This window comes from Gopherus flavomarginatus, chromosome 23 (genome assembly GCF_025201925.1).
Source record: "Gopherus flavomarginatus isolate rGopFla2 chromosome 23, rGopFla2.mat.asm, whole genome shotgun sequence".
NCBI classification, from domain to species: Eukaryota; Metazoa; Chordata; order Testudines; family Testudinidae; genus Gopherus; species Gopherus flavomarginatus.
In genome coordinates, this window is record NC_066639.1 from 14,428,367 (window position 1) to 14,455,988 (window position 27,622).

A 27,622-nucleotide genomic window follows, 5' to 3' on the forward strand; every position below is an offset into this window, starting at 1 on the left:
GAATTATAGACGATTAGGGTTAGAAGAGAGCTCAGGAAATCTAGATGAGGGGTTTGCAACCTACAGCACGTGTGCCAAAGGCGGCACATGGGCTGATTTTTAGTGGCACGCTGTTTCCAGCCGGGGTCTTAGCCGCTGCCGGTCTGGGGATCTGTCTGCCCCCAGGGCTGATGAGAGGGGTGGGAGGCCGGTACAAATTATCGGGACTCGGCTTCATCGGCCCTGTTTGGCTGGTGCACCCTTGCCGGGGGGCCCCAAAAATTGTTTTCACTGGAGCCTGAACCCGCTCTCGGCAGCCCTGTCTGCCGCCCGCGCTGCCGGTCTGATCTAGTCCAACCCCCTGCTCAAAGCAGGACCAACCAGGTATTCCAGAGCTTAACGATTGTTAGTGTTTTTCTAAATATCTAAAATAAATCTACCTCGCTGCAGATTAAGCCTTGGCCTTCACAACATCTGGCAAGGCATTTGACAGGTTGACTGTGCGTTGTGTGAAGAAATACGCCCTTTTGTTTGTTTTAACCTGGATGCCTATTAATTCCATTTGGTGACACCTAGTTCTTGCTTTATGAGAAGGAGTAAATAACACTTCCTTGTTTACTTTCTCCCCACCAGCCATAATTTTACAGACCTCTGTCATATTCCGCCCCCCTTAGTCATCTCTTTTCCAAGCTGAAAAGTCTCAGTCTTATTAATCTCTCCTCATACGGAAGCTGTTCCAAACGCCTAATCTTTTTTGTTGCCCTTTTCTGTACTTTTTCCAATTCCAATATATCTCTTTTGCATTATTCCTTCTCCCCGCTCCAGAGCCTTCTGCTGGTATCTCTCTATTGACTACAGATTGACTGCCTGAAAATCATCCCCTGCTACCAGCTCTCTGATAAGAAGGCCCCCCCATCACCCACTGAATTTTGTGAAGCAGCAAGAAGAACCCATAATGTGCCTCCCAAAACTATGTCATGGGATTTCTCTAATTTAGGGCCCCCCTAAGAGTCCCTGGGCTGTCACCGCTTTGTTTTATCACCCTGTGTGGGCAGCGAGCGGAGGCGTCCTTAAGCATTCATTGGAAATGAAAATTAGCCAAGTCAGCCTCACCGCCCTTTGCCTGTGTCCAACCCCCTGGGCTGGGGGTGGTTGATCCATGGAAGAACTCACCACTCACATCACCAATTGCTTAATGAGGGCAATATAAAAACCAGCAGCGAGGCAGGACTGGGAGATAACACCGGATCTCCGGCAAGCCAGACAAGGGATCCTGCCAGATACGCTCCTCCCTGCCTCACCAACTACGATGGGCACCTACAAAGTCCACGTTGCCACCGGGAACTTCTTCCTAGCCGGGACCTTCAGCTCCATCTCCATCACCCTGGTGGGGACGCACGAGGAGAGCGACAAGAAGCTCCTCGACAACTGCGGGAAGGACTTCAACCCTGGGGCGGTGAGTACTAGTAGAACACGGCCAGGCTCTGGGGACAGAACCTCCCAGTAGAAAATGTGGAGGGGTCGCCAATGCTCGTGACTTGGGGCTGTTTGATCATCAATCCCCAGCTTCTGGAATCATGGGGTTACTCTGGGTGACTCTGCATTCATTTGAAAAAAAAATTGAAGTTTCTAGTCCTTGTGGTTGCGTAGTTCAGGTTTTCTAAGTGCAGCTTAAAATATCTCCAAATAGTTGGTGTTTTTTCTTAAATCTCTGGTGCCTGGAGTCACGTGATTATGACAGGAGACTGGTAGCTTTTATTGTGAGAATGTTACAGCTTATGCTAGAGAGGAGAAAGGGGTGCAAATTTTCAACTGTAATTTTTTTTGTGGTGAAAAATGGCTATTTGGCATGACCTTTCACAAATTTGCACTGATTCCATTGAACTGTTTGAGTTCCAAAATAAAAAAAAACACAGAATGTTTTGGTCTTCTCATTTTCAAAATGAAAGTGTTCAATTTTTCTAGGCAATGAGCATTTCTTTTATGTTTCATTTTATTTAAAATGATGTCCCCTGACTTTCAGATTTGCCAAAATTTGCATTTTTTCGATTTGACCAGAAGTGAATTCCCCCTCGGCCCAACTTTGTTGGAAATTCCAGAACTGAAAAATCCATTCAATGTCCTCATTCTATTATGTGAGGAGGATTGTCTAGTGGTTAGAGTAGTTGCCAGGGCTATGCTAGATCCTGGTTCCAGTCCCTTTGCTACCGCAGTCTTCCTGTGTGAAAGCCTTTCTGTGACTCAGTTTCCCCATGATGGTTTGGGAGGGACGCTGAGGGATGGTGCGTGTTAGGGGGCTTTCCCTTCACCCCCTCCCCTGCTTCTTGCCATGCAGACAGAAAGTGAGATGTTTATTGGGGTTAGTTCCAAGCAAACACCCATCGCTCTACACGCTGGCAGAGTCTATTTCCCAGGGCTCTGTTCCCAGCTCTGACACTGCAGAGCCCGGCCTGCGTCCCTGTTCCTCGTTTCCATCCCCCTCCTTATCAGCCCCAAATATACCAGCCATGCCCGCCCCTGCTCCCACTCCTTACCACTTATGGTCAGGTTCTGTTTGGAGGGGCGTGAGTCTGGGGTCTTTGTCCCACCGCTTTTGTACCCCTTGGGGAGGGTGTAACGGTGCGGAGGACTCACCCCTTGCTCTGGGGATTAGCTCAGTCCAGCTCCGGAGCACCCTCTGCAGGGGGGGGTCCTGCCCGTTGCCTGCTCTACTCCCCTGTTTCAGACCCGGGTTGCTCCCCTGCTTGGCGGGGCTCTCTTCAGGACATTGCCCCCCAGCAATGCCGACTACCTCTTCCTCAGTCCCCTTCTGGGGGTCACAGCAGCCCGCCACAGGGGCCAACCACAACCCAAAGTCTGGCCTCTCGCTGCAGGGGCAAGGTGCAGTCTGTATTGTCCCTGCTCCTCTGTGGCCAGGTGCAGTGCCAGGGGGGGACCCAGGCCCACCCCACCCAGAGACCCTCTAGCTGCAGCCTCCCTGCCCAGCTGAGCAGATAACAGGCCAAAGCTCCCCCTCCGCTCCCCTGAGCCTGCCCAGCACTGCTCGATCTCTGGTGTTATGCCTGGGAGCCAGTCCTCCTCCCTGGCTTGGCCGCTCCTTATATCTTCTCTGCCCCAGCAGCTACCTCCCCTCCGGCTCCTAACAAGCCTCGCCCTCCTTAGCGGCAGGTTTCCATAACCTCCCCGGCTGCTTCTGCCCCTCCCCGGCTGCTTCTCCCCCACCAGCACCACTACGGAGGGGTAAGGAGTGAGGTTGTGTCCTGGGGAAAACCAGGCTCTTCTCTGTGTCATATGCCTCCACCTCCCCCCCACAACCGCAGTGGCGCAGGGCTGGGGAGGGGGTAAACAGGATCCCCCCGTCCCCACTCACATAAAGCGGGTACCGACTTTCTCCCTGGTTCTGCCCATTCACTTCTCTGCACTGAGCACGGGGTGCAGGGTCTGGGAGGGAGTTAGGGTGCAGGACCAGGCTGGAGATTGGGGTGCAGGTTCTGGGATGCAAGAGGGGGCTCAGGGTTGGGGCAGGAGGTTGGGGTGTGGAGCGCTTACCTGGGGCAGCTCCCATTTGGTGTGAGGGGGGCAGGTGGGAATGTGGGGGTGGTGGTGCAGGAGCTACTGTTTGGTGCTCAGGGTGGGGCTGTGAGGAGGTGCAGGAGTCAGGGTGTGGGGGGGTGCAGGGGTCAGGGCAGAGGGCTGGGGATGTGAGCTGGGGTCGTGGGGCTGAAGGGGGTATGCCCTAATTTCACCCCCTTCCCCAAGACCAAGCCCCCATCTCTTCTCCATCTCCTCCCCCTGCAGCCAGCGCCCTGCAACTCCTCCCCTCCCCCTCCGGGGCGCAGGTGATCAGCTGTTTGGGGGCAGGGAGGGGGAAGGGTGGTGACGTTGTACTCTATATGATTTTATAAATATATGCTAATGAGTGAATATAATGTAACTGGAATATGCTTCATGCAAAGGGTCTCTTGTAAGGTATCATTACAAAGCTTATAATCTTCTGAGTGTGATCGTCCTATTTGCATAAATGTATCATAGACTCATAGACTTTAAGGTCAGAAGGGACCATTATGATCATCTAGTCTGACCTCCTGCACAAAGCAGGCCACACAATCTCACCCATCCACTTCTATAACAAACCCCTAACCTATGTCTGAGTTGAAGTCCCCAAATTGTGGTTTGAAGACCTCACGCTGCAGAGAATCCTCCAGCAAGCGACCCGTGCCCCACGCTGCAGAGGAAGGTGATAAACCTCTGAAACTAGGAATTTGAAATATAACTCTGAGGGCCTATTGTAGTTATGCAAAGTGTGGGTCATTAATGGTGGTTTGGGATCTTGATGGCTCCCTTTCACTAGGACAATTAACTGTGGCTGGCTCTGTTTGCAGGCAGGCCTTCCTGGAGTCTTACAATCACATGTGATCACATTACCTGAACTGGAATCGATCTTTAACCCAGTGTCTTTCCGTTGACAAGGAGTGGGTGGGAACAGGGCCGGCTTTAGGAAGTGCGAGGCCCGATTCGAATAGTTTCGACACCAGGTCCTTCACTCGCTCCGGATCTTGGGCGGCACTGAAGGCCCCGCAGCCGAAATGCCGCCGAAGACCCGGAGCGCCGCCGGGTGAGTAAAAATTAAAAAGGCGCCTAAGTTAGGCGCTCTTTTTTAAGGTGTGGGGCCCTCTTAGGCGCTGGTGTGGGGCTCTCTTAGGCGTGGGGCCTGATTCAGGGGAATCGGCCTAAAGCCGGCCCTGGGTGGGAATCCAGAGAGGGGCAAAGGATTCCTGCCTTATGCAGAAGATTTATAAATAAGTGGAACAGAACAAAGGGAGAGAGGAGCCATCATGAGGAACCCCCTAGCTACCACCTGAGCAGGAACAAGAGCTGTAGAGGGGAAATAATTGTGCCCAACCCTGGAAGGTGTCCAGTCTGAGGAAAAACCTAATTAAGCATCTCTAAGGGTGAGATTATCTGTATTCACTTTGATTAGACATAGATGTGTGTGTTTGATTTTATTTTTCCTGGTGACTTACTTTGTTCTGTCCATTACTACTTAGAACCACTTAAATCCTACTTTCTGTATTTAATAAAGTCACTTTTTACTTATTAATTAACCCAGAGGAAGTATTAATCCCTAGGGGAGCAAACAGCTGTGCGTATCTCTCTATCAGTGTTATAGAGGGTGAACAATTCATGAGTTCGCCCTGTATAAGCTTTATACATGGTAAAATGGATTTATTTGGGTTCCGACCCCACTGGGAGTTGGGCATCTGAGTGTTAAACACAAGAACGCTTCTGTGAGCTGCTTTCAGGTAAGCCTACCAGCTGTTAGGGGATGCGATTCAGACCTGGGTCTGGGTTTGACGCAAGTGAGCAGGCCTGGCTCAAACCAGGCAGGGCCCTGAAATCTTAAACTGACAGGGCAGGAAGGCAGGGGCAGAGGTAGTCTTGGCACGTCAAGTGGCAGCTCCCAAGGGGGGAAGAGGCAGGAGCCGGCAGGACCCAGCTCCTGCCCCCACAGGAGAGAGTTGGGGGCAGAGAAGAGCCGGCCGAGGCGAGGCCCCTTTGGACCGTGGGCCCAGCACCATGGTGAATCCAATACTGTCTCTTATCTCTTATCACCCCATCTGGCTTTGGGCCGATGGAGCACGCCGTGTCTTTGTCTTTCCTTCCCACGTATTAGTATAAGGATCAAGAAGTCACACCCCAAATTCTATTTCAGGCTGACGAACAAGCCTATATCCTCACACTCCACCCCTTTCTCTTTCTTTTCTTCTGGGATCTGCTGGCCAAGGTATCCCAGGAGAAGCCTAGGACATGTGGCAGCACATTTCCTGATAGGTCCAGGCATCAAGGTGGAATGTGCTGATGCTCCATTTGCCCCACTGCCCCCTGTGCCCTGCACCTTCCCTCGTGTGGACATCCATATTCCAACGAGTGTGCCAGACGCCCCATCACGGTGTGCCCGAGAGGTTGGGTTGGGGTTATCTGTCCCACTGTGGTGGGGGGCCTCTTCCATGATAATTAGTGGTTGTCCCTTAACCACCATGGTAGACATTAGCCTACTTATCAGCAGGCCAAGAGCCATAATAATCCACAGTAACATCGGGAGCCCTGATCATGGTAATATAGGCCAACATCCGGGCCACCATCAGAACTGCTTCTCCTCCTTTGACAGGGCCAAGCTCTTTTAACACCATTCTGGAGTGTATATTTTAAATTTGTCCCGTTGGCAGTGACAGCGAGCTGGTCCTGCAGGTTTCACGGGGTGTTGTCCGTGTTATGAGTCCACGGGATATTCACAGGCAAACGGGGTATTGTCCACACCGGCTTGAGCACGTGGTATGGAACCAGGTAGTGTGGGCTGGTTCATTTGCACACAGCAATGAGTTCCACAGATCCATTTGTGCACCCTAGTCCCGATGGGAGTGTGTAGAGGGTTCTCGTCCTGTGGACGGAAAGCAGGCGGCCAACTGTCCAAAGTGCTCTACACGCTGGCAGTGTCTGGTTCCCCATGTTCCCCTTCCCAGCTCTGACGCAGCAGAGACCGGCCTGTGTCCCTCTTCCCTATTTCCCCCTTCCTCCTCCTTAGCAGGCCCAAATATACCTGCCGTGCACTCCCCTAATCTTTGTCTTTTGTTTACACATATTGGTATAAGATCTGAGTGTATTCAAAAAGTCACACCCCAAATTCAATCTCAGGCTGACAAACAAGCCTGTACACCGACAGTGTGTGAACGTTTGTGGATAGTATTGAAATAGTTAACAGCGCTGGCATTTCTACAGCATTGCTAACTCGTCTGACTTTTTGGCGCATCATGTGATCTTTGGGGTATATCTTAAAGCCCCAAGCACCTGGAGTCATGTGAATCTGTGAGAATCTAGGGTTTTGGGTTTTGTTTTTTTTTAAAAACTGCATTTCTTCTGTTTGCGGGGCAGAAAAAATCTGGAAAATGTGACCTCTTCTTCTATTAATATTATGAATATAATAATAATAATTGATAAGTAAATAACAGGACATTCAACAAAAGCAGCAAAAACGTAACTGGATTAAAAGGCTTTACATTCACCCCAGGATTCACTGCTACTAATTGGTAGAGTTGAGCAGGGTTGAGCAGAGGGATTCAATAATGCAGTAAGTCACTGTAATATCATCCAGATTTCCACCTGCTGCAGTAAACAAGGGTTGTCTGCCCTGCGGTTCCTGGTCCCTAGCCAGTTCCCAAGGGAGACCCTTACTTGGGGGAAGATTATTGCAAAATGTTTCTCTGTGGGTTTTCTCACTCAAACTGAGCAGCTTTCCGCAGCACAGTGGGAGACGGGATACTGGGCTGGATGGGCCCGTTGGACCCATCCAAGTGCAGAAGTTGCTGTATTCCTTGGGGGAGTCACAGCCTGGTGTCTAAAGAGACAGAAGAGACGCTGCCGAACTGGCGTTGATATGTTTCACGGTAGACCCTAGAGGCCAACACCCGGACTCACGATCTGCATCTACACGGAAAATGAACTCCGTCTCCTTTTCGCTAGTACTCGATCTCACTGCAGCAGTGTTAAGGGCCATGCCAGCCCCAAGCTGCAGCTCCTTTGGGATGGCAGGCCTGATGTTTTGGTGAGTAGCCAGTGCCTGGGGCTGGAGATCACAGGGGAACAGTTTACAGGCACCGTAATGCCTGGGGGACACGGCGGGCTAAGCGGGGAGCGGGGGTCTAGAGCAAGATTCAAGGGGTTGGATAGCTGGGAGATTGATCAGTATCGGAGACATCCGGGATGATGCTTGGAGTTTTCATGGAGGGCCGGAAGATCTGATGCATGGGGCCGGGTCAGCGGGTTGGGTGGAGATCAGGTGAGGCAGTGGGGCAGGGCTGGGCGAAGCCATGGGGCAGGGCTGGGTGAGGCATCAGGCATAGACTCATAGACTCTAGGACTGGAAGGGACCTTGAGAGGTCATGAGTCCAGTCCCCTGCCCTCATGGCAGGACCAAATACTGTCTAGACCATCCCTGATAGACATTTATCTAACCTACTCTTAAATATCTCCAGAGATGGAGATTCCACAACTTCCCTAGGCAATCTATTCCAGTGTTTAACTACCCTGACAGTTAGGAACTTTTTCCTAATGTCCAACCTAAATCTCCCTTGCTGCAGTTTAAGCCCATGGCTTCTTGTTCTATCATTGGAGGCTAAGTGAACAAGTTTTCTCCCTCCTCCTGATGACACCCTTTTAGATACCTGAAAACTGCTATTATGTCCCCTCTCAGTCTTCTCTTTTCCAAACTAAACAAACCCAATTCCTTCAGCCTTCCTTCATAGGTCATGTTCTCAAGACCTTTAATCGTTCTTGTTGCTCTTCTCTGGACCCTCTCCAATTTCTCCATATCTTTCTTGAAATGCGGTGCCCAGAACTGGACACAATACTCCAGCTGAGGCCTAACCTCAACAGGCATCAGTCTGTCACTCAGCCAGCTTCCTCTGGCTCTTGGGGTCTTTACAGTCTGGGTACCCACAGAGAGCGTGGCCAACCCAGCCCATCGGGGGCCTGGGCCGTGGCTGCTCTGGGGCTGCAGGTTCAAGGAGGTGCAACGGCTCAGGAGGGTGCCCGAGGACCTGGCAGGCCGGGGTTCAATACTGGGGCCCTGGGGGGTGGGGTGTGATGGGTTTGGTCACAGAGACCCCCTTGGGACTGTCACCTGATGTGCTGAAACTACCTCTGAGCCCTTTTTCTCTGCCAGCTTGGATGGGCGGGGGGCAGAACATCATCTTCTGCTTTAACCGAGGCCGAGCTTAGATGCACGCGGCTGCTCTGACCCTTTTCTGGCAGCTTCTAAAGCACGGTGGGCACCCCCCAAAGGCTTTAAAGGGATTGTGCCCTTCTCCTATACACTGCTTGGTTATGCTGAGCCACCTCAAACCGGAAAACTTGGCCTCTACCTCCGGGCTAATGAAAGGCAGGTGCTGAGCAGAACAGTAGTTGCAACAGTGACTTAGCCGAGCTGTGTTTCCTTGGAGACTTCCACACAACGGAGGTCAGCAAGTATTTTATTTGGGGAGGGGGAGACAGAGGCTGACGGTTAACCCCTGAGTCACACCCTCACGCTCTGGTTGTCGTCCCCCCCGCCCGCCCCGCTGCAGGTGGAGGAGTTCCAGCTGTGCTGCCGGCGCTGGCTGGGGGACATCGTCCTGGTGCGGCTCCACAAGGAGCCCTACTCCTTCTACCCCACCGACAACTGGTACTGCAGCTTCGTGGAGGTCATCTCCCCCCACGGCCAGACCTACCGCTTCCCCTGCTACCAGTGGATCGAGGGCTACCGCACCCTGGAGCTGCGGGAGGGCAAAGGTAGGGGGCTGCAGGCTGGGGGAAGGCACATGGGGGTTGGTCTAGTGCTGCTTAGGATCATAGCAAGCTAGTTATCCCGGTACACACCCTTCTATCTATCCATTCGCATCCACACCCCTCTATCTCTCATGGTATGACGGGAGAGCCTACTTTTGGCAATTGATCTTTGATTATCGCCAGATAAGTATGCCCAGTGGTTGGTGATGGGATGTTGGATGGGATGGGATCTGAGTTACTGCAGAAAATTCTTTCCTGGGTGCTGGCTGGTGAGTCTTGCCCACATGCTCAGGGTTTAGCCGGTCGCCATATTTGGGGTCGGGAAGGAATTTTTCTCTGGGGCAGATTGGCAGAGGCCCTGGAGGTTTTTCGCCTTCCCCTGCAGCGTGGGGCATGGGTCACTTGCTGGTGGATTCTCTGCAGCTTGAGGTCTTCAAACCACAATTTGATTACTTCAATAACTCGGGCATAGGTTAGGGGTTTGTTATAGAAGTGGATGGGTAGGGTTCTGTGACCTGCTTTGTGCAGGGGGTCGGACTAGATGATCACATTGGTCCCTTCTAACCCTAGAATCTATGAATCTATGAATCTATCTTTCCATCCATCCCTATACACCCCCTCCATCTACCCATCCCCATACACCCCTCTGTCTATCCATCCCCGTACACACACTCTATCTATCTATCTATCTATCTATCTATCTATCTATCTATCTATCCCATACACACCCCTGTCTCTCTCTCTCACGTTCTCTCCTCTCCCCCAGGCCAGACGGTTTGCGATGATGCCGACTGCCCGTTGCTGCTGGCGCAGCGGCAGGCTGAGCTGACGCACCGACGCAAGTGCTATGGGTGAGTGAGATCCCGTGGGGGTTGGGAGAGCTCCCTGGGGCCCAGGCCTGTACGGGGTCCCAGGGCGGGAGGGAGAGGTAGGAGCTGCAGGACGGGCCAGCCCGGGACTGTGGTTGAGGGTGGCTGGATTTGGCTGGGCAGGATGTATCGATGCTGCCTCTGGCGGGACACAACTGAGAGTATCAGTTTGGGACAAATTCTTTAGAGCAGGGCAGTTACAGCCCAAAACTGGGGGTCCTTCGCACACCAAGGCAAACCAAACCAGCGAAACAGAAAAGACTTCGGTTTACCCCACTGGCTGACTACAAGTCACACAAGCAATTCCCTTAGACACTCCAGTATCCCCATCAGTGCCACTCGTTATGGCGACAAATGGCTATGAAAACCAATACCCCCATACAATAAAAAAGTTTCTCCCGATCCCAAAGGGCCAAGCCCCAGACCCAGGTCAATATACAGATCAGATCTGACCCACAAATCACACTGTTGCCAATCCTTCAGAATCTAAAATCTAAAGGTTTATTCATAAAAGAAAGAAATCTAGATGAGAGCTAAAACTGATTAAAGGAATCAATTACAGGCAGTAATGGCAAAGTTCTTGGTTCAGGCTTGTCGCAGTGATGGAAAAAACTCCAGGTTCAAATCAAGTTTCTGGAGTCCATCCACAGCTGGGATGGGTCATTCAGTCCTTTGTACAGAGCTTCAGTTTGTAGCAAAGTCCCTTCAGAGGTACGAAGCAGGATTGAAGACAAGAGGGAGACGAGGCATCAGCCTTTTACAGTCTCTTGCCATGTGGTCTTTGCTTTCTTTGTCCCAAGGACACTCTATCCAGCACGTGGCACAGAAAAACCTTAGAGCTCTGCCATAGGCAGGTCCCTGCATGCTTTGCTGAGTCACAAGGCGTATCTGCCTTCTCTCAGTGGGTCAGTTGTACAGCTGATGGGCCTTAATGGGCCACCAAGCAGGCTAGGCAGAGCTGATGCCAACTTGTCTGGGGTGTCACCCAAAAGCATAGCACAAGTTTGAACTACGGACAGTATAGAGCCGATACTTATAACTTTAAATACAAAAATGACACATGCATACAGACAGCATAATCATAACCAGCAGACCATACCCTCCTTATAGACACCTTATTTGACCTCTCTTTGTACAAGATTTGCTGACACTACAGGGGCTTGGTTGCAACAATGGTCTATATGGTCACAGTTCGTGTCAATAACGTCACACAGGGGCAGGCCAGGGCTAACGTCGCCTGCTGTCTTTCCATGCCCAGGTGGAAGGAATACGCCCCTGGACTGCCCCGGTGCCTGGCGGTGGACAACGTCATTGAGCTGGACCGTAACACCATGTACTCCTTCACCAAGAGCACCAACTTCCTGCTGCGTGGGGTGAACGCGTGAGTGCTGCTGCCCCGCGGCCAGACCCGATCCCAGCGCCTGCCCCTAGAAACTAACCCTAACCCTGTACACTAACCCTAACCCTGTACACAACCCTGTACACTAATCCTAACCCTGTACACTAATCCTAACCCTGTACACAACCCTGTACACAACCCTATACACTAACCCTAACCCTGTACACTAACCCTAACCCTGTACACAACCCTGTACACTAACCCTAACCCTGTACACGAACCCTAGCCCTGTACACAACCCTGTACACTAACCCTAACCCTGTACACTAATCCTAACCCTGTACACAACCCTGTACACTAATCCTAACCCTGTACAGTAACCCTAACCCTGTACACAACCCTGTACACTAACCCTATACACTAATCCTAACCCTGTACACTAACCCTAACCCTGTACACAACCCTGTACACTAACCCTAACCCTGTACACTAACCCTAACCCTGTACACAACCCTGTACACTAACCCTAACCCTGTACACTAACCCTAACCCTGTACACAACCCTGTACACTAATCCTAACCCTGTACACTAATCCTAACCCTGTACACAACCCTGTACACAACCCTATACACTAACCCTAACCCTGTACACTAACCCTAACCCTGTACACAACCCTGTACACTAATCCTAACCCTGTACACAACGCTGTACTCTAACCCTATACACAACCCTGTACACTAACCCTAACCCTGTACACAACCCTGTACACTAACCCTAACCCTGTACAGTAACCCTGTACACTAACACTATACACTAATCCTAACCCTGTACACAACCCTGTACATTAATCCTAACCCTGTACAGTAACCCTAACCCTGTACACAACCCTGTACATTAACCCTAACCCTGTACACTAACCCTAACCCTGTACACAACCCTGTACACTAACCCTATACACAACCCTGTACACTAACCCTAACCCTGTACAGTAACCCTGTACACTAACCCTAACCCTGTACACAACCCTGTACACTAACCCTAACCTTATACACAACCCTGTACACTAACCCTGTACACTAATCCTAACCCTGTACACAACCCTGTACACTAACCCTAACCCTGTACACAACCCTGTACACTAACCCTAACCCTATACACTAACCCTAACCCTGTACACTAACCCTGTACAGTAACCTTAACCCTGTACAGTAACCCTAACCCTGTACACAACCCTGTACCCTAACCCTAACCCTGTACAGTAACCCTAACCCTGTACACAACCCTGTACACTAACCCTAACCCTGTACACTAACCCTAACCCTGTACACTAACTCTGTACACTAACCCTAACCCTGTACACTAACCCTAACCCTGTACACTAACTCTGTACACTAATCCTAACCCTGTACACAACCCTGTACACTAACCCTGTACACAACCCTGTACACTAACCCTAACCCTGTACACTAACTCTGTACACTAATCCTAACCCTGTACACAACCCTGTACACTAACCCTGTACACAACCCTGTACACTAACCCTAACCCTGTACACTAACCCTAACCCTGTACACAACCCTGTACACTAACCCTAACCCTATACACTAACCCTAACCCTGTACACAACCCTGTACACTAACCCTAACCCTATACACTAACCCTAACCCTGTACACTAACCCTGCACAGTAACCCTAACCCTGTACAGTAACCCTAACCCTGTACACAACCCTGTACACTAACCCTAACCCTATATAGTAATGCTATTCCTGTAAACTAACCCTAGCCCTATACACACCCTATACACTAACTCTATACACAACCTTACACAGTAACCCTAACCCAATACACAACCCTGTACACTAACCATATCCCTATACAAAACTCTATATAGTAACCCTAACCCTATACATTAATCATAACCCTATATACAACCCTATACACTAACCCGACACAGTAACCTGAACCCTTCATCAAGACCTCCCCATTCCTCGAGCACGGGGTCAATGCGTGACTGCCGGCCCCCACAGCCCAGGTCATTCCTGAGACTAAACCCAAACCCTAACCCTAACCCTGTACTATCTCATTTCCCTAATCCTTCCCTAACCCTTATCTCATACCCTTTCTTTCACTCCACCTATGCCCCATAGTCCTCGCTAGCCCTAACCTGACCAGGTAGCCTGACGCCTTTCCATAACCTTAACTCTGACCCTTCCCCAAGACATCCACCTTCCTGCAGTGTGGGAGGGATGTGTGTGTGTGTGTGTGCACCCCAGCCCCCAAGGCCCAGCCCCAGGGACTAACCCCTAACCCTCCTCTATACCCTAACCCTTACCCCTAGCCCTACTCTATACCCTAACTCTATCTATTCCCATACACATCCATTTTCTCTCTCTCTCTCAATCTCTCCACTCCCCCCAATCAATCTATCTTTCTATCTATCCATCGCCAGATACCCCTCATCCCATATTACTCACTCTAGTCCTTGCTGTAGGGGAGAAGAGCTTGAAAACCCAGGTGTAACCAATGCAGCCATGCTGCCTGAGTCTGCTGAGAGCCTGAGCCCATCGCTCTGACAGGGGGAAGCTGCTCCGAGTGTGGATCCATTTTGCCACCAGTGCATCTCTGGGGGGAAGAAAGGGGGGCCCTATTTGTTATGCCTCTTTCTCAGGGGGAGAAAAGGCCATCCCCATCCCAAGCCCCCCCTCAGGGCTCTCACACACTTGCCTTGCCCTCCCTAGGTAGGTGGAGCTGCGGCTGAAGGGTTTCCTGAGCTGCACCAACTCCTGGGCGAAGCTGGACGACATCAACAAGGTTTTCTGCTTCAACAAGACCCCGATCACAGGTAGGTGACCCAGCCCCACCCCGAGTCTTGCTCGCCTGGGCCCACCGGAGCCCCCCCACAGAGCAGGGTGATTGGGACAGGTGTGATGCAAGCTACTGGAGACCCCAGCGCTGCTTGTGCTAGGCCCTGCCCAGAGCCTCCCAACCACGATCAGGGACCCCCCAGCCTTGTGCCAGGTGCTGCCCAGACTCCCACCAAGATCAGGCCCCCTCATGCTGGACCGTTAGCCCCGTTCTCCAGTGTGGGGAGGCCGTGGCCCCGAGAGACTCCGAAAGCTGCCCCAGGCATCCAGGGTAGGACTCGAACCCGGCTCCCCTGAGTCCCGGCCTGACACGTTAACCCCGTGGCTGCCCTGCCCATGTCCCCCCAGAATACGTGCGGGCACACTGGCGAGAGGACACGTTCTTCGGGTATCAGTTCCTGAACGGGGTCCACCCAATGATGATCCGGCGCTGCACAGAGCTCCCCCGCAACTTCCCTGTCACGCCGGCCATGGTGGCCTCCTCCCTGGGGGAGAGCAGCAGCCTGCAGGACGAGCTGGAGGTAAGTGGGGTGCCAGGGACACCCCTGGAGGGACTCAGCCATGGTCTGACCTCAGCCATGGTCTCAACTCTCTCCCCAGTGTTGCTCCAGGCACGAGCAGCCACGGATCAAAGGTGTCCAGCGGGCCCAATTCCAGAGCCAGTGGGGAAGCTCACAGTGTTGGGAGAGGGCACTGCTGTGGGGAAGCTCACAGCGCTGGGAGAGAGCACTGCTGCGAGGAAGCTCACAGCACTAGAGAGGGCACTGCTGCAAGGAAGCTCACAGCCCTGGGAGAGGGCACTGCTGTGGGGAAGCTCACAGCGCTGGGAGAGGGCACTGCTGTGAGGAAGCTCACAGCGCTGGGAGAGGACACTACTGTGGGGAAGCTCACAGCGCTGGGAGAGGCACTGCTGCGGGGAAACTCACAGTGCTGGGAGAGGGCACTGCTGCGGGGAAGCTCACAGCACTGGGAGAGGGCAGTGCTGCGAGGAAGCTCACAGCGCTGGGAGAGGGCACTGCTGTGGGGAAGCTCACAGCGCTGGGAGAGGGCACTGCTGTGAGGAAGCTCACAGCGCTGGGAGAGGACACTACTGTGGGGAAGCTCACAGCGCTGGGAGAGGGCACTGCTGCGAGGAAGCTCACAGCTCTGGGACAGGCACTGCTGCGAGGAAGCTCACAGCGCTGGGAGAGGGCACTGCCACAGGGAAGCTCACAGCGCTGGGAGAAGCACTGCTGTGGGGAAGCTCACAGCGCTTGGAGAAGCTCTGCTGCGAGGAAGCTCACAGCGCTGGGAGAGGGCACTGCTGCAAGGAAGCTCACAGCGCTGGGACAGGCACTGCTGCGAGGAAGCTCACAGTGCTTGGAGAAGCTCTGCTGTGGGGAAGCTCACAGCGCTGGGAGAGGGCACTGCTGCGGAGAAGCTCACAGTGCTGGGAGAGGGCACTGCTGCAGGGAAGCTCACAGCGCTGGGAGAGGGCACTGCTGCGGGGAAGCTCACAGTGCTGGAGAGGGCACTGCTGCAGGGAAGCTCACAGCTCTGAGAAAGGCACTGCTATGAGGAAGCTCACAGCACTGTGAGAGGCACTGCTGCAGGGAAGCTCACAGCACTGGGAGAGGCACTGCTGTGAGGAAGCTCACAGCACTGGGAGAGGGCACTGTTGCAGGGAAGCTCACAGCACTGGGAGAGGGCACTGCTGCAGGGAAGCTTACAGCACTGGAGAGGGCACTGCTGCGGGGAAGCTCACAGCACTGGGAGAGGCACTGCTGCAAGGAAGCTCACAGCGCTGGGAGAGGGCACTGCTGCGGGGAAGCTCACAGCGCTGTGAGAGGCACTGTTGCAGGGAAGCTCACAGCGCTGGGAGAGGGTATTGCTGCGGGGAAGCTCACAGCACTGGGAGAGGGCACTGCTGCAGGGAAGCTCACAGCTCTGGGAAAGGCACTGCTATGAGGAAGCTCACAGCACTGTGAGAGGCACTGTTGCAGGGAAGCTCACAGCGCTGGGAGAGGGCACTGCTGTGAGGAAGCTCAAGCACTGGAGAGGGCACTGCTGCGGGGAAGCTCACAGCACTGGGAGATGCACTGCTGTGAGGAAGCTCAGAGCACTGGAGAGGGCACTGCTGCGGGGAAGCTCACAGCACTGGTATTCCAGCATTCTCCCATGCCCTGGGGTCCCCGCTCTGCACCGCTGGATGCACTGGCCCCAGCACTCTGCTCTGCTCCCCCTGTGCCTTGCAGAAAGGGAACATCTTCCTCGCTGACTATAAAATCCTGGAGGGCATCCCAGCCAACACGATCAACGGCTACCAGCAGTACATCGCCGCGCCCCTCTGCCTGCTGCACCTGCAGCCCTCCAGGGAGCTCGTCCCCATTGCCATTCAGGTAACAGCCCCCACACGCTGCCTGGCGGGCCCCTCATGCAGCCCCCATCCCTACACAGTCCCACGGCTGGGCATTGCCATCTAAGGGACTGGCCCAGGGAGAGAACCCAGGAGTCCTGGCTCCCAGCCCCCCCTGCTCTAACCCACCAGTCCCCACTCCCCTCCTAGAGCCGGGGAGAGAACCCAGGAATCCTGGCTCCCAGCCCCCCCTGCTCTAACCCCCAGCACCACTTCCCTCCCAGAGCCAGGGAGAGAACCCAAGAGTCCTAGCTCCCAGCCCCCCCCCCCCACACTATTCTGTGCCACCCCCATCTCCGCCTGCAGCGTGTGGGTCTCTACAGTCTCACTGGCACCTGGCTCTGTACTCCAGCCCTTTGTCCCCGGAGCTGAATCCCGATGCAGGTGCCTGCACTGTCTGTCCCTTCCGCAGCGGGGCCGGGTAAGGTTAGGGTGAGGGTCCAGAGTCGGGTTAGGGATAAGGGTTAGGGATGGGGTATAAAGTAGGGTTAATATATAGAGTAGGTTTAGGGATAAGGAGTTAGCGTTGGGGTATAGAGTTGATTTAGGGGTTAGGGTATAGAGTGGACTTAGGGTTTAAGGATTAGAGTAGGGTTGGGGTAAGGAGTTAGGGTTGGGGTATAGAGTACATTTAGGGGTTAGGGTTTAGAGTAGGGTTGGGGTAAGGAGTTAGGGTTGGGGTATAGAGTACATGTAGGGGTTAGGGTTTAGAGTAGGGTGGGGTAAGGAGTTAGGGTTGAGGTATAGAGTACATTTAGAGGATAGGGTTTAGAGTAGGGTTGGGGTAAGGAGTTAGGGTTGGGCTATAGAGTACATTTAGGGTTTAGGGTTTAGAGTAGGGTTGGGGTAAGGAGTTAGGGTTGGGGTATAGAGTACATTTAGGGGTTAGGGTTTAGAGTAGGGTTGGGGTAAGGAGTTAGGGTTGGGGTATAGAGTACATTTAGGGGTTAGGGTTTAGAGTAGGGTTGGGGTAAGGAGTTAGGGTTGGGGTATAGAGTACATTTAGGGGTTACGGTATAGAGTAGGGTTGGGGTAAGGAGTTAGGGTTGGGATATAGAGTACATTTAGGGGTTAGGGTTTAGAGTAGGGTTGGGGTAAGGAGTTAGGGTTGGGGTATAGAGTACATTTAGGGGTTAGGGTTTAGAGTAGGGCTGGATAAGGAGTTAGGGTTGGGGTACAGAGTACATTTAGGGGTTAGGGTTTAGAGTAGGGTTGGAGTAAGGAGTTAGGGTTGGGGTATAGAGTACATTTAGGGGTTAAGGTTTAGAGTTGGGTTGGGGTAAGGAATTAGGGTTGGGGTATTGAGTACATTTAGGGGTTAGGGTTTAGAGTAGGGTTGGGGTAAGGAGTTAGGGTTGGGGTATAGAGTACATGTAGGGGTTAGGGTTTAGAGTAGGGTTGGGATAAGGAGTTAGGGTTGGAGTATAGAGTACATTTAGGGTTTAGAGTAGGGTTGGGGTAAGGAGTTAGGGTTGAAGTATAGAGTACATTTAGGGGTTAGGGTTTAGAGTAGGGTTGGGGTAAGGAGTTAGGGTTGGGGTATAGAGTACATGTAGGGGTTAGGGTTTAGAGTAGGGTTGGGGTAAGGAGTTAGGGTTGGGGTATAGAGTACATTTAGGGTTTAGGGTTTAGAGTAGGGTTGGGGTAAGGAGTTAGGATTGGGGTATAGAGTACATTTAGGGGTTAGGGTTTAGAGTAGGGTTGGGGTAAGGAGTTAGGGTTGAGGTATAGAGTACATTTAGGGGTTAGGGTTTAGAGTAGGGTTGGGGTAAGGAGTTAGGGTTGGGGTATAGAATACATTTAGGGGTTAGGGTTTAGAGTAGGGTTGGGGTAAGGAGTTAGGGTTGGGGTATAGAGTACAATTAGGGGTTAGGGTTTAGAGTAGGGTTGGGGTAAGGAATTAGGGTTGAGGTATAGAGTACATTTAGGGGTTAGGGTTTAGAGTAGGGTTGGGGTAAGGAGTTAGGGTTGGGGTATAGAATACATTTAGGGGTTAAGGTTTAGAGTAGGGTTGGGGTAAGGAGTTAGGGTTGAGGTATAGAGTACATTTAGGGGTTAGGGTTTAGAGTAGGGTTGGGGTAAGGAGTTAGGGTTGGGGTATAGAGTACATGTAGGGGTTAGGGTTTAGAGTAGGGTTGGGATAAGGAGTTAGGGTTGGAGTATAGAGTACATTTAGGGTTTAGAGTAGGGTTGGGGTAAGGAGTTAGGGTTGAAGTATAGAGTACATTTAGGGGTTAGGGTTTAGAGTAGGGTTGGGGTAAGGAGTTAGGGTTGGGGTATAGAGTACATGTAGGGGTTAGGGTTTAGAGTAGGGTTGGGGTAAGGAGTTAGGGTTGGGGTATAGAGTACATTTAGGGTTTAGGGTTTAGAGTAGGGTTGGGGTAAGGAGTTAGGATTGGGGTATAGAGTACATTTAGGGGTTAGGGTTTAGAGTAGGGTTGGGGTAAGGAGTTAGGGTTGAGGTATAGAGTACATTTAGGGGTTAGGGTTTAGAGTAGGGTTGGGGTAAGGAGTTAGGGTTGGGGTATAGAATACATTTAGGGGTTAGGGTTTAGAGTAGGGTTGGGGTAAGGAGTTAGGGTTGGGGTATAGAGTACAATTAGGGGTTAGGGTTTAGAGTGAGGTTGGGGTAAGGATTTAGGGTTGGGGTATAGAGTACATTTAGGGGTTAGGGTTTAGAGTAGGGTTGGGGTAAGGAGTTAGGGTTGGGGTATAGAGTACATTTAGGGGTTAGGGTTTAGAGTAGGGTTGGGGTAAGGAGTTAGGGTTGGGGTATAGAGTACATTTAGGGGTTGGGGTTTAGAGTAGGGTTGGGGTAAGGAGTTAGGGTTGGGGTATAGAGTACATTTAGGGGTTATGGTTTAGAGTAGGGTTGGGGTAAGGAGTTAGGGTTGGGGTATAAAGTACATTTAAGGGTTAGGGTTTAGAGTAGGTTTGGGGTAATGAGTTAGGATTGGGGTATAGAGTACATGTAGGGGTTAGGGTTTAGAGTAGGGTTGGGGTAAGGAGTTAGGGTTGGGGTATAGAGTACATTTAGGGGTTAGGGTTTAGAGTGAGGTTGGGGTAAGGAATTAGGGTTGGGGTATAGAGTACATTTAGGGGTTAGGGTTTAGAGTAGGGTTGGGGTAAGGAATTAGGACTATGGTAAAGAATATGGTTAGTGGTAGGATATAGCATAGGGTTAGGAGTAAGGAGCTAGGGGGAAGGGGAGGGTATGCACACCCCAGTTGTGTGTATATGCACACCCCAGCTGTATGCGTGTGCCCAGTTTTGTGTGTGTGCAGCTCAGCTCTGCGGGTCTCCTCTTCCTTAAACTGGATTTGCTGCACCATCATGTCCCTTCATCCTGGCACCTGGGTCTCAATTCCTGAGCTCCCCTGGGGAAGCAGCAGGATTCACACCCCCGGGCTGCACCAGCCCCCACCCCAGCCCTCCTGTGTCTTTCCCCCTGCAGCTCAGCCAGTGCCCAGGCCCCGACAGCCCCATCTTCCTGCCCAGCGACTCCGAGTGGGACTGGATCCTGGCCAAGACCTGGGTGCGCTACGCCGATTTCCTGGTGCACGAGTCCGTCAGCCACCTGCTGCTCGACGAAGTCTTCACCCTGGCCACCCTGCGCCAGCTGCCCATGTGCCACCCGCTCTTCAAGGTGAGAGAGGGGTCGCGCTGCCTCCTCCCCAAGCCAGCTGTGCCCAGATGTGCGGGAGAGAAGAGCCCAGCAGGGGGAGCGTACCAATCAGGCCCCACTGCTGGCATCCACCTGTGCCCAGCTGCACGTGTGCGTGCCCGGTGGGGTGTGTGTGCCCAGCATGCCAGGCTGGGCGTGCCCCATGCTGGCTGCATTCTACCCATCATGGTCCAGCACCTCCCCAATGATGGGGAAGAAGGAGCCACTGCTGGGGTGAGGGGTGGCTCCCTGCTTGCCCTCACCCACCCCATGTCTCTTATCCCCCAGCTGCTGCTGCCCCACACCCGCTACACGCTGCACATCAACGTTATGGCCAGGACCATGCTACTCAGACGTAGAGGGGTCATCGAAAGGGTGAGAGGACCCCACGGTCAGGGGCATTGGACCCAGCTCCACTCCCAGAGCTGGGGAGAGAACCCAGGAGTCCTGGCTCCCAGCCCCCTTTGCTCTAACCCACCAGCCCCCACTCCCCTCCCAGAGCCGGGGAGAGAACCCAGGAGTCCTGACTCCCAGCCCCCGCTGCTCTAACCCACCAGCCCCCACTCCCCTCCCAGAGCCATGTACTTGGGAGTAAAATGCGCCTGTTGCCCGAGTATTGGCCTCACCTGGAACCCCTGAAGCCCTCTTCCCGTATTGTCTCGCCATGAAAATCACATCGGGAACCTCCCAGAGAGCAGATCCTTCGGGCCAGCCTCCATCTCAGTTAGTCCCAGAGTTTGCACTGTACGGCTCCGCAGATGCAGCCTCTGCCTTCAGTTCGTCAGTACTGTTCGCAATGAACTCGGAGAACTCCGGGAGGACGGGTAAGGTCCCAGCGAGCTGGAAAAGGGCAAATATGGCATCTTCTTTGAAAAGAAGCACAAAGAGGACCCAGGGAATTATAAACCAGTCCGTCTAACTGGAAGATACTGGAACACGTTATTAAACCATCAAGGATGGATCATAGGGTTAGAAAGAATGGCCCACATGGATTTGTCAAGAACAAATCATGCCAAACCAATCTAATTTCCTTCTTGGACAGCGTTGCTGGCTGAGTGGCTGGGAAGAAGCAGTAGACGTGATATATCTTGATTTATATCTTGATTTTAGTCTTTTGACACATCCCACGTGCAAACTAGGGAAATTTGGGCTGGATGGAATTACTATGGGTGGTTGAAAGACCAGACGCCAAGAGTGGGTTCGCAATGGTCAGCTGTCAAACGGAATCTAGTGGGGTCCCACAAGAGGTCATGCTTGGTTCGGCACTATTCATTATTGGTCATGAATGACTTGGATAATGGAGTGGAGAGTGTGTTGATCAAATTTGTGGCTGACACCAAGTCAGGAGGGGTTGCAAGCACTTCAACGGGCAGGATTAGAACTCAAAGCGACTGCGACAGCTCGGAAAATTGGGCTGAAATCGACAAGCTGAAATTCAGTGAAGACAAGTGCAAAGTCCACCACTGAGGAAGGAAAACTCCAATGCCCAACTGCACGATGGGATGTAACTGGCTGCCGGGGGTCGTACTGTTCGAAAGGATCTGGGAGTTATAGTGGAATATAAAACAGTGGAATATAAGACAACAATTAGATGCAGTTGGGAAGAAGGCTAATTTCATTCTAGGCTGTATTAACGGGAGTGTCCTGTGTAAAACCCAGGAGGTCATTGTCTGGCCCTCGTGAGACCTCAGCTGGAGAACAGGGGGGTGGGGATGGGGGTGTGGAGGGACGTCACACTTTAGGATAGATGTGACCAAATTGGAGAGAGTCTGGAAAAGAGGAACAAACATGATAAAAGGTTTAGAACCCTGATCTATGAGGCCAGGTTAAAAAAAAACCACTGGGCATATTTAGTCCTGAGAGAAGACCAGTGGGGGACCTGACAGTCTTGAAATATGTTACAAACAGGAAGATGATCAATTGTTCTCTGGTCCTGCTGAAGGCAGGACAAGAAGTAATGGGCTTAATCCACAAGAAGGGAGATTTAGGTTAGATATTATGAAAAGCTTTCTCTCTCTAAAGATAGTTAACTCTGGAGGAAGCATAGAGGTTTTGGGATCTCCATCATTGCAGGTTTCTAAAAACTGGTTGGACAAACACCAGAGGTTGCGAGTGATTGGTCATTTTTGGGGTACAACGCAAAGTGAAACATGGGGGAGGCACATTTGTCATGGGGCGTGTTGTCGGTTGTCTCGTTGCGCTGAAATAGATCATGGCGGTATTTCATTCTAACCCGCCCCCTGGCCTGCTGGCTCAGAGGCTGAAGGCTCTGTCTCTGGTCCCTTCCCAGGGCATGGGCTCGGGGATCGAGGGGACCAAGGTGCTGATGGCCAAGGGCATGTCCTGCCTGACCTACAACTCCCTCTGCTTACCTGATGACATCCAAGAGCGTGGGGTTGACTGCATCCCCAACTATTACTACAGGGATGATGGGCTGAAGATCTGGTCGGCCATTGAGAGGTAAGAAGCAGGAGCTGGGGCAGAAGGGGGCGAGGAAGCAGACGGCATGTGGAAAATCCCCACCAGCTCAGAGTTGCTTGGAAACACGGCTTTCCTGCCACGTAAAGAAGTCTGAATTAAAAACACCTGGAATTTCCTACAAGGCACTTTTTGAAAGACACCCCCACACACTCAGCTAGACGGCATGAATGCTCCTTGAGCTGGTCATGAGTCACACAGAGAAGGGCACCAGCTAGTACTCGCCAGCCTTGCACACCAGGACTACACCACCTTGCCCTGGTCAGAAGCCTGGCCAGTTTCAGTTTATTACCCAGTCCGCCCCTCCCTCACTGTGGAGAGGACATGCACCCGTCTTTGTACCTGAGCTGAGATTTCCTGAGCACTTCAACCAAAGCAAAATGTTTTAGGTAAAATATAAAACAGGTTCATTAGCTACAGAAAGATAGTTTTTTAGTGATTATACATGGCAGGCATAAGATGTTAGAGGTAGTTACCAAAAAAAATAAAGGATGAGCGCACAGTCTAAATCATAACCCTTATTACCTAGGCAGCATTTGATGACTATGAGCCACCAATGTGATATGGCTGTTAAAAAAGCTAATGATGTCTTGGGATGCATCAGGCGAGGTATTTCCAGGAGAGATAAGGAGGGGTTAGTAACGTTGTACAAGGCACTGGTGAGACCTCATCTGGAATACTGTGTGCAGTTCTGGTCTCCCATGTTTAAGAAGGATGAATTCAAACTGGAACAGGTACAGAGACGGGCTACTAGGATGATCCGAGGAATGGAAAACCTGCCTTATGAAAGGAGACTCAACGAGCTTGGCTTGTTTAGCCTAGCCAAAAGAAGGTTGAGGGGCATGGGTCACTTGCTGGAGGATTCTCTGCAGCTTGAGGTCTTCAAACCACAATTTGAGGACTTCAATAACTCGGACATAGATTAGGGGTTTGTTATAGAAGTGGATGGGTGAGATTCTGTGGCCTGCATTGTGCAGGGGGTCAGACTAGATGATCATAATGGTCCCTTCTGACCTTAAAATCTATGAGTCTATGAGCATTTAGATCAACCAATTTTCTCAGCCTACTGGATGTCCTGGTGGGCTTTGCTGAGTCACTGGGTTGAACAATCCCCCTGGTGGGTCTTGTGCAACTGCGTCAGAGAGTGGAACAGTCCCCATTGTGTGGTGCTTGGGCAGCCCTCATTGCATTGTAAATCCCTGGATTACAACTCTCCTGCTTATTATTGGTCGTTGAACACCCTCCTGGGTGGGGGAAGTTCTTTATATGTCACTCGCACATTTACAGCATATTTCAGTAACAGCCACCCAGCAAAATCTCATAACTTCATACACACTAATGATATACATATTTGGAAAGAACAATGGGTTGCAGCAGGTCATGACCTTTCATATGATATCGTACATGCCATGCTTTGTATGAAATATCACAATTATATATGAATGAGGCGTATGGGTTTTCCAGGGAGCTATTTTGACGTACAGTGTGTCACAGATTCTATTCCTGATACCTGGAGGTTCCCTGGTAACAAGGCAGCGTGGTGCCAAGGGACAGCTTTGGGCACTAAAAAATTAACCCTAACGCAATGGAAAAGTCAACCCCCATCAAATACTGATGCCTGGCTTGGCGATCTGGCTGATCACACAGCTAACGAATGACTGGCATTCCGGAGAAAGGGAATGCATGAAAAATTCAAAGCAATTTGGGCTGATTTATTAGAGGTCTATGATCAATGTAGACACTGAAGATATGTCACATCCCCTCCCCGGCCTTTATCCTAACCCCCGTTACTTACTTTGTGTGGTAGATTGGTTGGCTTAGGAAAAATGAATGAAAACTTGTAAATACACAACAATGGAGAGGAAAAGTCAAACTTTTGGGAATTTCATCCAAAACCAAATTCCGGGGAAAGGTCTCATTGGGGGTGAATGGAAACATTTGGCTTCAGTCAAGCCAAGACATTTTGTGCCAGTGGCGACTCTTGTTTAACGTGTTGACTTCCACAGGAGCAAGTCCAGTTTGAAACGAGAAGTTCAGCTCTGCCGTAAACAAGATCCAGGATCACCTGGAGGTCAGGCCGGCGGCTTAGCCACCAGGCCATGCTCCCACAGCTAGGAAAGGGTGAAGTGAAGGGGACACTAGGTACCGGCCAGGGTGCATGGTACCACTGGGCTGTTTGGTGATGCTAGCTGAGTGACACTGGTGCACTTGGGAGTGATGTGGCCTGCAGTGACCCATCCAGGTCGACACATCTCTGCTCTTTCCAGCTTTGTCTCTGGCATTGTCAGACACTATTACCACAGCGACGCCCACGTCCTGGCCGACTGCGAGCTGCAGGCCTGGGCAGATGAGATCTTCCGTGAAGGCTTCCTGGGGAATGAGGCGTCCGGTAGGGGCCATGTGAACCCAGAGCTCTGCAGCCGTTGGTCACGGGGCTCCATGCATGTCTCAGGAGGACAAACGACTGTCAGCCATATCCCAGCTGGTGTCAATGGGCATCTCTCTATTGGAGTCAATGGGGACAGATCCTGGCTGGTGTCAATGGGCATCTGTCCATTGGAGTCAATGGGGCCAGACCCCAGCTTGTATCAAGTGGCCCTGCAGGCAGGGATTTTGACCCTCGGATGGGGAGCAAGGTGTCCGACCCTGCCGGAACAGGGTGGCCTGGATTACAGTGGTGGGAAGGGGCTGTGGGGTGACTGGGAACCGCCCAGCCGTGGGAACGGGCAGGGCAGGGAGATGGCGCCTGGCCGAGCTGAGTCCCCGAGCAGGACAGTGACTCACCGGGAGAGGCTCCGGCAGAGGGAGGCATCGAACCCGGCTCTAGGGGTCCCAGCCCAAGGCCACAGAACAGGGCCAGGCCGGGTCAGTGATGCCTGTTTTCCATCCCGCAGGCTTTCCCTCGTCCCAGCAGAGCATCCCTGAGCTCATTAAGTACCTGACCATGTGGATCTACTGCTGCTCGGCCCGGCATGCCGCCCTCAACAACGGGCAGGTAGGGAGAGGCCAGCCTGGGTGCTTGGGGCCCCATTCCCTGCCCCCCACGGGACCCTGGGGTCCTGCCACCAACACCCGCACCCTGCACCCCCCCATGCAGTCATGGAGTCCAGCCACCGACACCCCCACCCTGCACCCCCCCATGGGGCCATGGGGTCCAGCCACTGACATCCTCACCCTGCCCCCCCAATAGGGCCCTAGGGTCCAGTCGACACCCCCATCCTGCCCCCCACAGTGCCCTGGGGTCCAGCCACCAATACCTCCAGTCTGTCCCCCACCCCACTGACACCTCATCCCCAGAACCCTGCTCTAGCATCCAATCCCCCACCCAGCACCCAAACCCAGTGAGACCCCAGACACCATGGGACCCTGCTCCAGCCCCCTAACACCCTCCCCTACTGCCACACTTAGCACCCCCAACCCCCCCTTGACTTTCCTAACCGTTGCCCTTGGGTGAGACACTGACCAAGCCCTGGATGCCCAGAACCCTTGGCTGAGCCAGACCTTCCCTGTGCTGGTGCCCCCTGGGCGGGGTGACGAGGGGATCCCCGGCTGGGCTAGGGGGGTCCCCGGCTGCTCTGATTGTGAGGGTCTCTCTGGGCTGCAGTACGAGTTTGGCGCTTGGATGCCCAACTTCCCGGCCTCTATGAGGAACCCCCCACCCCAGGCCAAGGGCACCTCCTCCCTGGAGAGCTACCTGGACACCATCCCGGAGGTCAACAGCACCAGCAACGGCCTCTTCGCCCTCTGGGTCATCTGCTGCGAGCCAGGGGACTCGGTGAGGACACGGGAGCTATAGGGGGCTGTGGGGCAGGGGGCTTCGCAGTGGGCGCTCTCCCCTGGCAGGCGGGGCTGGCCCCAGGGTGGTGCTAGGGGGCACTGGGCTGTGGCTGGGGGTGTCTCTTTAATGAGCCGTTCAGCTGAGTTCTTCCCCCCGCCCCACCCCCTTGTGGTAAGAATAAAGGACCCGCTGACATTTCCCACAAGCTGGGGCATGAACCCAGGTGTCCCGGCCCAGCAACACATAAATTCCACCGTGTTGTTTCAACCGGCCACAGGATTCTCCTTCCCTCCCTGGCCTGAACTCTTTGCAATGTTGCTACACAGCCATTAAACACCTTCCCTGCGCTCTAGGGCACGTGAGGGATCCTTGTGTAACCAGCCGCCCCACCCCAGAGGTGGCTGCATCTCAGCACCAGGTGATGGAGCCCTTCCGTGCTGTCCCTCACCGCTCTCCCGTTCCCTTGCAGAGATCCCTGGGCACGTACCCCGACGAGCACTTCACGGAGGAGGAACCCAAGCGGCTGATTGCAGCCTTCCAGGGGCGCCTGGCCCAGATCTCCCAGGAGATCCAAGAGAGGAACAAATCCCTGCCCATCCCCTACCACTACCTGGATCCCCTCCAAATCGAGAACAGCACGTCGATCTGAGCTCGACCGGCGAGCCCCAGGGATGGGCCCCATGCAGCCGCTGGCAATGCTGTCCCTGCGATCCTATCCGGGGGCAATAAACCACATACTAATTCCACTCTGAATGGCTGATTCTGTGTAGTGGGCTACAGCACAGGGAGCTGGGAGCCAGGACTCCTGGGTTCTCCCCCTGGATCTGAGAGGGGAGTGGGGGCTGATGGGTTAGAGCAGGGGGGACTTGTAGCCAGGACTCCTGGGTTCTCCCCCTGGATCTGGGAGGGGAGTGGAGGCTGGTGGTTAGAGCA

General features: G+C 52.8%; 1 protein-coding gene across 1 annotated transcript; it reads left to right on the plus strand.

The window, feature by feature from the left end:
- Window positions 1-992: 992 nt before the first annotated feature.
- On the plus strand, window positions 993-27,435 carry LOC127039744 (hydroperoxide isomerase ALOXE3-like). Its single transcript, XM_050933600.1, has 14 exons — window positions 993-1,435; window positions 9,099-9,303; window positions 10,067-10,151; window positions 11,428-11,542; window positions 14,253-14,352; window positions 14,723-14,895; window positions 16,609-16,752; window positions 20,224-20,415; window positions 20,722-20,808; window positions 22,724-22,893; window positions 25,179-25,300; window positions 25,806-25,906; window positions 26,516-26,686; window positions 27,159-27,435. The coding sequence occupies exons 1-14, from the start codon at window positions 1,289-1,291 to the stop codon at window positions 27,336-27,338; spliced, it is 1,992 nt and encodes a 663-aa protein (XP_050789557.1). The 5' UTR covers window positions 993-1,288; the 3' UTR covers window positions 27,339-27,435.
- The last annotated feature ends 187 nt before the right edge of the window (window positions 27,436-27,622 follow it).

Bases quoted from the DNA above. Each gene is read 5' to 3' on its own strand.
- LOC127039744 (XM_050933600.1), top strand. From the start codon at position 1,289: ATGGGCACCTACAAAGTCCACGTTGCCACCGGGAACTTCTTCCTAGCC. The intron at 20,416-20,721 runs GTGAGAGAGGGG...CTTATCCCCCAG, and splicing joins TGTGCCACCCGCTCTTCAAG to CTGCTGCTGCCCCACACCCG. The intron at 20,809-22,723 runs GTGAGAGGACCC...GTCCCTTCCCAG, and splicing joins GTAGAGGGGTCATCGAAAGG to GGCATGGGCTCGGGGATCGA.